Source organism: Rutidosis leptorrhynchoides, chromosome 3 (genome assembly GCF_046630445.1).
Source record: "Rutidosis leptorrhynchoides isolate AG116_Rl617_1_P2 chromosome 3, CSIRO_AGI_Rlap_v1, whole genome shotgun sequence".
Classification (NCBI taxonomy): Eukaryota; Viridiplantae; Streptophyta; class Magnoliopsida; order Asterales; family Asteraceae; genus Rutidosis; species Rutidosis leptorrhynchoides.
Genome location: NC_092335.1, coordinates 460,687,070 through 460,701,317, shown reverse-complemented (window position 1 = coordinate 460,701,317; position 14,248 = coordinate 460,687,070). Strand labels below are relative to the sequence as shown.

The 14,248-nt window shown below is 33.6% G+C and overlaps 1 protein-coding gene across 1 annotated transcript in view; it reads left to right on the top strand.

The window, feature by feature from the left end:
* The window catches only part of LOC139901601 (uncharacterized), a 107,223-nt gene extending 93,644 nt beyond the window's left edge, over positions 1-13,579 (top strand). Inside the window, exons 5-8 of the mRNA XM_071884295.1 lie at positions 11,383-11,423; positions 11,938-12,494; positions 12,969-13,037; positions 13,146-13,579. Of these exons, the coding sequence (XP_071740396.1) occupies positions 11,383-11,423; positions 11,938-12,494; positions 12,969-13,037; positions 13,146-13,579 (1,101 nt within the window). The remainder of the gene's footprint in view (positions 1-11,382; positions 11,424-11,937; positions 12,495-12,968; positions 13,038-13,145) is intronic.
* The last annotated feature ends 669 nt before the right edge of the window (positions 13,580-14,248 follow it).

The following is a 14,248-nucleotide window of genomic DNA, read 5'->3' as shown; positions in this document are numbered from 1 at the left end:
CATTAGTGAGTCTGGACTTCGACCACGTTTTCTTTAAAAATTATTGCTTAACATTTTTGTTGGAAACTATATATTATTAACATGTAAATATTATGTGATATATTAATCTCTTAACATGTTTGATATTGTGTGATAGATGTCTACCTCTAGCACAAATCCCATTGACTCACCTAATAATAACGAAGAGTAGAATATATATTGGCAAGATTCACAAGTTCCCGAAGAACCGGAACCGGAAGAAGAGGAAACGGAACCGGAAGAAGAGGAACCGGAAGAAGAGGAACCCGAAGAAGAAGAGGTTCCGGAGGGGGGAATATTAGGAACCACAGAAAACCGGTCAAATAAAAGAAAATCCTCAACCAATGGACCAAAGTTAATAATGGTCAATGGTGTTTCCGCTAAGGAAGCAAAATATTGGGAAAATTACCAATTTTCCGATGAATCGGATCCTGATGAGGATTCCGATGATGTTATAGAAATTACCCTGACCCATTTTAATGAGGCAAAAGAAAATAATAAGGGAAAAGGCATCAAAATAGAGAAATCTGATTCCGACCCCGATGAACTTTATATGTACCGTCAACACCCGTATTTTCAATATCGTGACAATAACCCAGGAACCTCTAAACCACCAGGTTTTTGTAAACCAATGTGGAAAACGACGACTCGTATTAGAGGAACATCATATATCCCTAGAAGATTAGGAAAAAGAACCAAGTCCGAAGAAGAAGAAACCAGTGATTCAGATTAGAGGGGTGTGAGCATGTTGTGTAATAAATGTATTGTAGTGTGCTTGTACTTTTATGTTCTATGTAAAAATTGCTTGTATTGTTTGTTATTGCGAATCTAATCCTTGTCTATTTTACAGTATAAAAACAAAATGGACGTTAAGGGTAGACAACCGAATATTTTAGAAGACCTACCAGAGGATATGATTGAGGAAATCTTGTCTAGAGTCGGTCAGAATTCATCAGCACATTTAGTTATGGCGAAATTAACTTGTCAAACATTTGAAAGACTTTCCAGAAATGCCTTAGTTTATAAAAGGCTTTCCTTTGATAGGTGGGGTATATCACATTGGGGAGACTTTAAGTTACGCCGTGTTTTCTTTAAAGCGTTAAATGCGGGGAACCGAAATGCAATTTTACGCTACGGGTTAAGAACCTATTTTGACTCAACATATCCCAATATAGGATTTCGTGAATTAGAAAGAGCTTCTAACATGCAACATAAAGAATCATGTTATGCTTACGGGTTAGTGATGTTCGCTTCTACCAAAGTGAGAAAAAGAACATCGGATTGCAGCTTTTAAATAAAACTTTCCCACAAGTGACGGATTCAGTAGTTGGGGTGAGAAACAAGGTTTTTAGATTATTACGGGGCTGTTGGACATTACGAAACCCTCATCCTTTTGACGACATTACAACATGCTGCCTAGCCAATGGTCATAACGGTTATTTTCCACAAAACCAAGGGTGGGAAGTCGTCTTAGTAAAGCCAGAATGCATGACTTGTTTCTGGACTTATGAATTACGTGTCTTTATTTCCTTTGCTGAACAATTTGCTTATTAACTAGATTTATCTTCAAAACTGTCTTGTATCATAGTGTACTATATTTCATGTTATATGTAATATAGCGAAGTTGTAAGTTTGAAGAATATTTGTATGTGATATATTATTATAATCAGTTTTTCATATGGAATTGTAGTAGTTGAATTGTATATTAGCTACTAAGTATGAACTTAACGGGTAGGTAGTACCCGAATTTAAACTTATAAAACGCTAATATGAAGAAAAAGCTTTTATAAATGAGTTCATATTATGCTACAAGATACTATTGACTACTCTTAATATTCTGTATGATTAACTTATTTCATTTGACTATTTTGAAGGAAATGGCACCGACTACTCGACACACCTTGAATATGAGCGAAGAGGAATTTCGTGCCTTTCTTGTTTCAAACATAGCCGCAGTACAGGTCGCGCTACATACCAACAATAACTCTGAATCTAGCAATACAGCTAACGGCGCAAGAAATCGTGTAGGATGCTCCTACAAGGAATTAACTGCCTGCAAACCTTCAGAATTTGATGGGACCGAAGGACCAATCGGATTGAAACGGTGGACCGAGAAAGTTGAATCGGTGTTTTCCATAAGTAAGTGTGCTGAAGGAGACAAAGTGAAGTACGCTACGCATACCTTCACAGGTATTGCGTTAACATGGTGGAATACCTATCTAGAGCAAGTGGGACAAGATGCTACTTACGCGCTACCGTGGTCAGCATTCAAGCACTTGATGAACGAGAAGTACCGTCTCAGAACCGAGTTCAATAAGCTTAAGTCAGAACTTAGAGGGTTACGAACACAGGGATTCGATATTACTTTGTACGAAAGACGATTCACAGAATTGTGCCTATTGTGTCCGAGAGCGTTCGAAGATGAGGAAGAGAAGATCGACGCGTTTGTGAAAGAGTTACCGGAGAGAATCCAAGAAGATATAAGTTCACACGAGCCTGCCTCCATACAAAAGGCATGTAGAATGGCTCACAAACTAGTGAACCAGATTGAGAAAAGAATTAAAGAACAGGCGGCCGAAGAGGCCAACGTGAAGCTAGTCAAAAGAAAGTGGGAGGAAAATGGTGATAAGAGTCACCAATACAACAACAACTATCCCAACAATCGCAACATCAATCGCAATTACAACAAACGGCACAACAACAACAACAACAACAACAACAACAACTACAACAATCATCCCAACAACAATAACAACCGCAACAACAACAACAATCAGAAGCAGCTATGCCAAAGGTGTGAAAAGTATCACTCGGGGTTCTGCACCAAATTTTGCAACAAGTGTAAAAGAAATGGTCATAGCGCGGCGAAGTGTGAGGTCTACGGACCAGGGGTTAACAGAACGAAAGGAACAAATGGGTAATGGCGGAGCAAGTAGTGTCGGAGCAAGTTATGCCAATGTAGTTTGTTATAAATGTGGAAAACCGGGCCACATTATTAGAAATTGCCCGAACCAGGAGAACACGAATGGACAAGGCCGCGGAAGAGTTTTCAATATTAATGCGGCAGAGGCACAGGAAGACCCGGAACTTGTTACGGGTACGTTTCTTATTGACAATAAATCTGCTTACGTTTTATTTGATTCGGGTGCGGATAGAAGCTATATGAGTAGAGATTTTTGTGCTAAATTAAGTTGTCCATTGACGTCGTTGGATAGTAAATTTTTACTCGAGTTAGCAAATGGTAAATTAATTTCAGCAGATTATATATGCCGGAATCGAGAAATTAAACTGGGTAGTGAAATATTTAAGATTGATTCGATACCAGTAGAGTTAGGGAGTTTTGATGTAATAGTTGGCATGGACTGGCTGTAGGAGATGAAAACAGATATCGTATGTTACAAAAATGCAATTCGCATTGTACGAGAAGAAGCATAACCCTTAATGGTGTACGAAGAAAAGGGCAACATGAAGCTACATCTTATTAGTGATTTGAAGGCACAAAAACTAATAAGAAAAGGTTGCTATGATGTTCTAGCACACGTCGAGAAAGTACAAACTGAAGAAAAGAGCATCAATGATGTTCCCGTCGCAAAAGAATTTCCCGATGTATTTCCGAAAGAATTACGGGGACTACCTCCATATCGATCTGTTGAATTTTAAATAGATCTTGTACCAGGAGCTGCACCAATAGCTCGTGCTCCTTACAGACTCGCACCCAGCGAGATGAAAGAACTGCAAAGCCAACTACAAGAACTATTAGAACGTGGTTTCATTCAACCAAGCACATCACCATGGGGAGCTCCTGTTTTGTTTTTCAAGAAGAAGGATGGTACATTTAGGTTGTGTATTGACTACAGAGAGTTGAATAAACTTACCATCAAAAACCGTTATCCACTGCCGATAATTGACGACTTATTTGATCAACTACAAGGCTCGTCGATTTATTCGAAAATCGATTTATGTTCTGGATATCATTAAATGTGAGTAAAGGAGGATGATATTCCAAAAACTGCTTTTAGGATGCGTTATGGTCATTACGAGTTTATGGTTATGCCGTTTGGATTGACTAACGCACCAGCTGTGTTCATGGACCTTATGAACTGAGTGTGTGGGCCATATCATGACAAGTTTGTCATTGTTTTCATTGATGACATACTTATTTACTCAAAGAATGATCAAGAGCACGAAGAACATTTGAGAAAAGTGCTAGAAGTATTGAGGAAAGAAAAACTGTACGCTAAGTTTTCAAAGTGTGCATTTTAGTTGGAATAAGTTCAATTCCTCGGTCACATAGTGAACAAAGAAGGTATCCAGGTGGACCCAGCAAAGATCGAAACCGTTGAAAAGTGGGAAACCCCAAAAACTCCGAAGCATATACGTCAATTTTTAGGATTGGCTGGTTACTACAGAAGATTCATCCAAGATTTCTCCAAAATAGCAAAACCCTTGACTGCATTAACGCATAAAGGGAAGAAATTTGAATGGAAGGATGAACAAGAGAAGGAGTTTCAGTTATTGAAGAAAAAGCTAACTACGGCACCTATATTGTCATTGCCTGAAGGAAATGATGATTTTGTGATTTATTGTGATGCATCAAAGCAAGGTCTCGGTTGTGTATTAATGCAACGAACGAAGGTGATTGCTTATGCGTCTAGACAATTGAAGATTCACGAGCAAAATTATACGACTCACGATTTGGAATTGGGTGCTGTTGTTTTTGCATTAAAGACTTGGAGGAATTATTTATATGGGGTCAAAAGTATTATATATACTGACCACAAAAGTCTCCAACATATATTTAATCAGAAGCAACTGAATATGAGACAATGCAGGTGGATTGAACTGTTGAATGATTATGATTTTGAGATTCGATACCACCCGGGGAAGGCGAATGTGGTAGCTGACGCTTTGAGTAGAAAGGACAGAGAACCTATACGGGTAAAAGCTATGAATATAATTATTCGTACTAACCTTACTACTCAAATAAAGGAGGCGCAACAGGGGGTTGTAAAAGAAGGAAAGTTGAAGAATGAGATACCTAAAGGATCAGAGAAACATCTTAATATTCAAGAAGATGGAACCCGATATAGGGCTGATAGAATTTGGGTACCAAGGTTTGGAGATGTGAGAGAAATGGTACTTAAGGAAGCACATAAAACCATATATTCAATACATCCCGGAGCGGGGAAGATGTATAAAGATCTCAAGAAACAATTTTGGTGGCCGGGTATGAAAGCCGATATTGCTAAATATGTAGGAGAATGTTTGACGTGTTCTAAGGTCAAAGCTGAACATCAGAAACCATCAGGTCTACTACAACAACCTGAAATCCCAGAATGGAAATGGGAAAACATTACCATGGATTTCATTACAAAATTACCAAGGACTGCAAGTGGTTATGATACTATTTGGGTAATAGTTGATCATCTCACCAAGTCAGCACACTTCCTGCCAATGAGAGAAGATGACAAAATGGAGAAGTTGGCGCGATTGTATTTGAAGGAGGTTGTCTCCAGACATGGAATACCCGTCTCTATTATCTCTGATAGGGATGGTAGATTTGTTTCAAGGTTCTGGCAGACATTGCAACAAGCATTGGGGACTCGTCTAGACATGAGTACTGCCTATCATCCACAAACTGATGGGCAGAGCAAAAGGACGATATAAACGCTTGAAGACATGCTACGAGCATGTGTTATTGATTTCGGAAACAGTTGGGATCGACACCTACCGTTAGCAGAATTTTCCTACAACAACAGTTATCATTCTAGTATTGAGATGGCACCGTTTGAGGCACTTTATGGTAGAAAGTGCAGGTCTCCGATTTTTTGAAATGAAGTGGGGGATAGACAGATTACAGGTCCGGAGATAATACGAGAAACTACCGAGAAAATCATCCAAATTCAACAACGATTGAAAACCGCCCAGAGTCGACAAAAGAGCTACGCGAACAGTAAAAGAAAAGATATACAGTTTAAAATTGGAGAAATGGTCATGCTTAAGGTTTCACCTTGGAAAGGCGTTGTTCGATTTGGTAAACGGAGGAAACTAAATCCAAGTTACATTGGACCATTCAAGATTATAGATCGTGTCGGACCAGTAGCTTACCAACTGGAGCTACCTCAACAACTCGCGGCTGTACATAACACTTTTCACGTCTCGAATTTGAAGAAATGTTTTGCTAAAGAAGATCTCACTATTCCGTTGGACGAAATCCAAATCAATGAAAAACTTCAATTCATTGAAGAACCCGTCGAAATAATGGATCGTGAGGTTAAGAGACTTAAGCAAAACAAGATACCGATTGTTAAGGTTCGATGGAATGCTCGTAGAGGACCCGAGTTCACCTGGGAGCGTGAAGATTTGATGAAGAAGAAATACCCGCATCTATTTCCAGAAGATTCGTCAACACCTTCAACAGCTTAAAATTTCGGGACGAAATTTATTTAACGGGTAGGTACTGTAGTGACCCGAACTTTTCCATGTTTATATATATTAATTGAGATTGATATTTACAGGACTAAATGTTTCCAACATGTTAAGAAATCAAACTTGTTAAGACTTGATTAAATGAAATAAGTTTCATATAGACAATTGATCACCCAAGTTGACCGGCGATTCACGAACGTTACAAAATTGTAAAAACTACATGTTGTGGTATATATAGACATATATATATGGTTGATATGATATTATGACGAGTAAGTATCTCACTAAGTATATTAACAATGTGTGTTATACATAAGAAATGAGATTACTAAGTTAAGAAACTCGAAATGATATATATAACGATTATCGTTATGATAACGTCTACTAAATACATATGTATCATATTAAGATATTGATACACTATATTTAACATGATAAAATGATATTTAAATATATTATTAAGTGTGTTAACAATGAACTACATATGTAAAAACAAGACTACTAACTCAAGAATTACGAAACGAGACTTATATGTAACGATTATCGTTGTAACGATATTTTAATGTATATATCATATTAAGATATATTCATACATCATAATATCATGATAACATAATAATTTAACATCTCATTTGATATAATAAACATTTGGTTAACAACAGTAATTGAGATCGTTAACTTAAAGGTTTCAAAACAACACTTACATGTAACGACTAACGAAGACTTAACGACTCCATTAGAATGTATATACATGTTGTGTTTTGATATGTATTCTTACACTTTTTAAAGACTTCAAGACACATATCAAAGTACTTCTACTTAACAAAAATGCTTACAATTACATCCTCATTCAGTTTCATCAACAATTCTACTCGTATGCACCCGTATTCGTACTCGTACAATACACAGCTTTTAGATGTATGTACTATTGGTATATACACTCCAATGATCAGCTCTTAGCAGCCCATATGAGTCACCTAACATATGTGGGAACCATCATTTGGCAACTAGCATGAAATATCTCATAAAATTACAAAAATATTAGTAATCATTCATGACTTATTTACATGAAAACAAAATTACATATCCTTTATATCTAATCCATATACCAACGACCAAAAACACCTACAAACACTTTCATTCTTAAATTTTCTTCATCTAATTGATCTCTCTCAAGTTCCATCTTCAAGTTCTAAGTGTTCTTCATAAATTCCATAAGCATAGTTTCATAAAAATCAAGAATACTTCCAAGTTTGCAAGTCTACTTCCAAGCTTTCTAATCCATTCCAAGTAATCATCTAAGATCAAGGAACCTTTATTATTTATAGTAAGTTATCTTTCTAATTCAAAGTAATATTCATATTCAAACTTTGATTCAATTTCTACAACTATAACAATCTTATTTCGAGTGAAAATCTTACTTGAACTGTTTTCGTGTCATGATTCTGCTTCAAGAACTTTCAAACCATCCAAGGATCCTTTGAAGCTAGATCCATTTTTCTCATTTCCAGTAGTTTTATTCAGAAAACTTGAGGTAGTAATGATGTTCATAACATCATTCGATTCATACATATAAAGTTCTCTTATTCGAATGTTTAAACTTGTAATCACTAGAACATAGTTTAGTTAATTCTATACTTGTTCGCAAACAAAAGTTAATCCTTCTAACTTGACTTTTAAAATCAACTAAACACATGTTCTATATCTATATGATATGCTAACTTAATGATTTAAAACCTGGAAACACGATGAACACCATAAAATCGGATATACGCCGTCGTAGTGAAACCGGGGGCTGTTTTGGTTTGGATAATTAAAAACTATGATAAACTTTGATTTAAAAGTTGTTCTTCTGGGAAAATGATTTTTCATATGAACATGAAACTATATCCAAAAATCTTGGTTAAACTCAAAGTGAAAGTATATTTTTCAAAATGGTCATCAAGATGTCGTTCTTTCGACGGAAATGACTACCTCTTTAGTAATTGACATGTAACTTAAATTTCCGAATATAAACCTATAATTTTTCTGTTTGGATTCTTAAATTAGAGTTCAATATGAAACCATAGCAATTTGATTCACTCAAAACGGATTTAAAATGAAGAAGTTATGGGTAAAACAAGATTGGATATTTTTGATCTTTTTAGCTACGGGAAATGTTTAACAAATCTATACAAATCATATCCTAGCTAACTTATATTGTATTATACATGTATTCTAATATATTATGTAAATTTGGGATACCATAGACACGTATGCAAATGTTTTGACATATCATATCGACCCATGCATAAATATTATTTGGAACAACCATAGACACTCTATATGCAGTAATGTTGGAGTTAGCAATACAGGGTTGAGGTTGATTCCAAAAATATATATACTTTGAGTTGTGATCTAGCCTGAGAAGTGTATACACTGGGTCGTGGATTGATTCAAGATAATATATATCGATTTATTTCTGTACATCTAACTGTGGACAACTAGTTGTAGGTTATTAACGAGGACAACTGACTTAATACACTCAAATCTTTAAAACATAATAAAAATGGTTGATCATACTTTGATATATATGTACATATTTGTATAGGTTCGTGAATCGATCCGTGGCCAAGTCTTATTTTCGAGGAAGGAAATATCTGTGAAAGTGAGTTATAGTCCCACTTTTAAAATCTAATATTTTTGGGATGAGAATACATGCAGGTTTTATAAATGATTTACAAAATAGACACAAGTACATGAAACTACATTCTATGGTTGAATTATCGAAATCAAATATGCCCCTTTTTATTAAGTCTGGTAATCTAAGAATTAGGGAACAGACACCCTAATTGAAACGAATCCTAAAGATAGATCTATTGGGCCTAACAAACCCCATCCAAAGTACCGGATGCTTTAGTACTTCGAAATTTATATCATATCCGAAGGGTGTCCCGGAATGATGGGGATATTCTTATATATGCATCTTGTTAATGTCGGTTACCAGGTGTTCACCATATGAATGATTTTTATCTCTATGTATGGGATGTGTATTGAAATATGAAATCTTGTGGTCTATTGTTACGATTTGATATATATAGGTTAAACCTATAACTCACCAACATTTTTGTTGACGTTTAAAGCATGTTTATTCTCAGGTGAATACTAAGAGCTTCCGCTGTTGCATACTAAAATAAGGACAAGATTTGGAGTCCATGTTTGTATGATATTGTGTAAAAACTGCATTCAAGAAACATATGTCGATGTAATATATTTCTATTGTAAACCATTATGTAATGGTCATGTGTAAACAGTATATTTTAGATTATCATTATTTGATAATCTACGTAATGCTTTTAAAACCTTTATTGATAAAATAAAGGTTATGGTTGTTTTAAAAATGAATGCAGTCTTTGAAAAACGTCTCATATAGAGGTCAAAACCTCGCAATGAAATCAATTAATATGGAACGTTTATAATCAATATGAACGGGACATTTCATAAGGCTCGCTGAAAATCGACGCCCGGGGCTCAAGATATGACCCGATGAACTTTTAATTAAAACTTATGGTTAATTATTAAAACTTATGATATAAATAATGATTTTCATTATTATTAAATTACTTATGTTATAAAAAGTAATTATTATAATTTAAGACTTATGATATATATTTATTATATCATTTAATTATTACTTATGATTTAATTAAACATTTAATTAAACTTATGATTAATAATACTTTTATTATTAATGAAAAATACTTATGATAAGTATTAAGCTTATATTATGAGATTATTATTATATGACTTATAATAAGGATTAATTAACTATTTAATTATTATAAGACTTAGTTATTATTTAATTATAATTTAATTATTAAATACTTATGATTTAATAATTATAATTATAAACTTATGATATGATTAATAATTTATTATTAATTAATAATACTTATGATATGATTTAAAATTTATTATTAATTAATAATACTTATATTATGACTAATATTTAATTAATTAATTAAATACTTATGTTATATTAATTATATCATTTAAACTTATGTTAACTTTAATAATTCAATTTAATTTAATTAAACTTATGTTATGACATAATTATACATATTTAACTTTAATTAACATTATAACTTATATTATTATTACAACTTACACTTTTAAAATTAATGTTGACTATGTTTGACCAAGGTTGACTTTTGAGTTGACTTTTGGTCGACTTTGACTTTCAGTTGACTTTTGTTGACTTTCTAATTAAGGAAACTTTCCTAAGTTAAAAACTTTCTAAAAATAGAAACTTTCTAAATATGGAAACTTTCTAAATTTGGAAACTTTCCAAAAATAGAAACTTTCCTAAAATAGAAACTTTTCAAAAATAGAAACTTTCCAAAAATAGGAACTTTCCAAAAATGGAAACCTGCTAAAAATAGAAACGTTCTAAAAATAGAAAGTGTGTGTCCGTACGCTGTTCTGATCAAACTGATGCATGTTGAGTATTGTTCTATGTCTACTTGCAACATGTACAATAGCTATCATACTAAGACTTGACTTAAGTTAGTTATTTATATCGACCTGATTTATTTATAGGTCGGCGTTGTGATCATTCCTGATCACTTTACTTCATTTGCTGTTTGCTTATTGTGTGGTTACTTCGTTTACTATTAAGGTGAATTATAGTCCCATTTTTACATACTTTTCAAAGTATATTTTTGGGATGTGATTACATGCAATTTATTTTACGTTTAGACACAAGTGACAATTAAATTTAAATTATTCGTTATGGGTTGAACAAAAATATTCCCTAGTCTGGTAACTGTAATCACTGGTTTCTACTGGTGAATGCGAATCCTACGGATAGATCTATCGGGTTTGACAACCCCATTTCGAGCTAATCGTGCTAGCAATTTATAATCGGAATATTTAGTACTTCGTATTTTGTTGTAGATACACTGTTCGGTGTATAATATTTATTGTGTTTGGCAAGGGTAAATAAAGGGTTAAGTGGTTACCAGGTGGCTCATTGATAATGGAATAATGTTTAATGTTTTCTAACATTTTAAATCTTGTGGTCTAAAGTTTATTCAGTTATTTAAACCTATAATTCACTCAACCTTTGTGTTGACAGTTTACTCGCATGTTTTCACAGGTACTTGAGTTTGTTTGATGCTTCCGCTGTGTTAGAAGAGTCTGCATGCATTTGAGCAGATTTTATTAAACAATTATGAAACTTTAAACTTGCATTCTCTTTTTGAATAATTAAACTTGTGGGTGTTTTGTTGACAATGTTTTATGTCAACTTTGGATATTTAATATGTTGAGTTACTTAAACTACATATTTTTGGTATATTTCATTTTTGGAAAACTTTTGAAAAAAAAGAATGCAATGTTGTTTATTTAATTCATTTAAGTCCGATCAAGCTGTGGGACCAAGTGACGGAGCCGTTAAGTGTTTTGGCGGGGCCATCACAATGATAGTCAAAATGATCATAATGTTGATAGGGAAAAACATTTTTTGTTTGATCAAATTTTTCAAAATGACCAAAATGTCTTAAGTCCCAATGATGATGTCAGAGCAGCATATGATGGTGATGGTAGTAGTACAAGTGGCTACACTAGTGATCATAGTCTTACAAATGGAAGTAATACTTCTAGTAGAGATAGTGGTTCTAGTGAAGGTCCAAGTACTCCTGCAACTCCCATGGATAATATATCCTCTCCTGAGGGCAATACTTTTGTAAATGAAAATACAACTAGTTCAGTTCATACTCAAACTGTAAGGAGGTCTTCCAGAGAATCTGTGCTTCCTAAAAATTTTAATGATTATGTTTTAGATGGTAAAGTTAAGTATGGTATTGAAAAAGTTGTTAACTATTCTTTGCTCACTCATGATAATATGTGTTTTACTACTAATCTTAATAAGTCTTATGAACCTAAATCATTTTATGAAGCCTCACAAGATAGCAATTGGGTTGAGGCAATGAATCAAGAAACTGAAGCTCTTAATACAAATAATACTTGGATTATTACTGATTTACCCTCTGATAGAAAACCCATTGGTAGTAAATAGATTTATAAAATTAAGTATAAATCTAATGGTGAGATAGAAAGGTATAAGACAAGACTTGTAGCCAAAGGCTACAGTCAAAAGGAGGGAATTGATTATGATGAAACTTATTCTTCTGTGGTAAAACATGTGACTGTCAGATGTATTATTACATTGGCTGTTCAAAATAGCTGAGCATTGTTTCAACTTAAGGTGAATAATGCATTTCTTTATGGTGATTTGAATGAAGAAATTTATATGAAACTGCCTGAAGGATATTTTTCTAAATATGAAACTAAAGTTTGCAAATTAGTTAAGTCTTTATATGGTTTAAAACAAGCTCCTAGGCAATGGAATCATAAGTTAAATTCTGCTTGAATTGAACATGGTTTTGAACAAAGTGTTTCTGATCATTCTTTATATGTTAAAAACATCAATGGTGTTTTCATTGCTTTACTTGTTTATGTTGATGATATTGTTGTCATAGGAAATAATTTGACTGAGATTGAAAATTTTAAGAGGTTTCTTAAAACAAAATTTATGATTAAAGATCTTGGTATACTTAAATACTTTCTTGGTATTGAAATTTTACCCTATAATTCTGGTATATGCATGAATCAAAGGAAATATTGCCTTGAATTATTAAATGATTATGGAATGCTAGGGTGTAAACCTATGAGCACTCCCATTGAGGCTAACTTGAGTGTTGAAAATGAACCAAGTCTAAAAGACAGATTGCTTACAAATATTACAGAATACCCAAAACTTGTAGGAAGGTTAATATACTTAACCCTAACTAGACCTGATATTGGATTTGATGTGCAAGTTTTGAGTCAATATATGCATGCACCTCTTCAGTCTCATTTCAATCTTGCTTTTAGAGTTTTAAGGTATTTGAAAGGTTCTCCTAAAAAAGGAGTACAAATTGTTAAAAGTGATTCCTTTAAACTCTTTGCATATAGTGATTCTCATTATGCCAAATGCAAACTTAATAGAAAATCTGTCACTGGTAATTTGGTGTATTTCTGTAATTCTTTAGTCTCTTGGAAAAGTAAAAAACAAGCAACTATTTCTAGGTCTTCAGCTGAAGCTGAATAAAGGGCCATGGGTTCTGTTGCTTGTGAAATCATTTGGATTAAAAATTTGCTGCAAGAGCTTAACATTAATGTTGTACTTCCTGTTAACTTGTACTGTGATAACAATTCTGCTTTACAGCTTGTAGCCAACCCTGTTTTTCATGAAAGGACCAAACATTTTGAAGCGGATGTACATTTTATTAGAAATAAAGTGGCTACAGGCATAATAAAACCTGTAAAAGTTGAATCTAAAGTTCAACTTGCAGATATTTTAAAAAAGGTTTAACTGCAGGTCAACATGACCTTTTGGTAAGGCAGCTAGGGCTTGTTGACTTATTTCGAAATAAGTTTGAGGGGGAATGTTCAAAATAATAATTCATTTCAAACTTATTTTGAAATCATTTATTTTTATTTACTTATTTGCGGTTTGTTCTAGAATTTTATGCAGGTATCTTGCTGAGATCACATGATGTGGAGATAGTAGATAATAGCAGTTGGATAGTTGCAGCCTACTTCAGTTTAATTTATTCTTAATTTATGTTTATTGCTAAAGATGATGAAAAGAAGAGTTTAGTGTTGATTCTTTCAACAATTCAAGTAGAGGGGCCAATGTTGACATTTTGCAAAGTTTGGATCGAAGGAGTATATAACCCTAATCATCTCTCAAATTAGGGTTCAAGACACACATTTT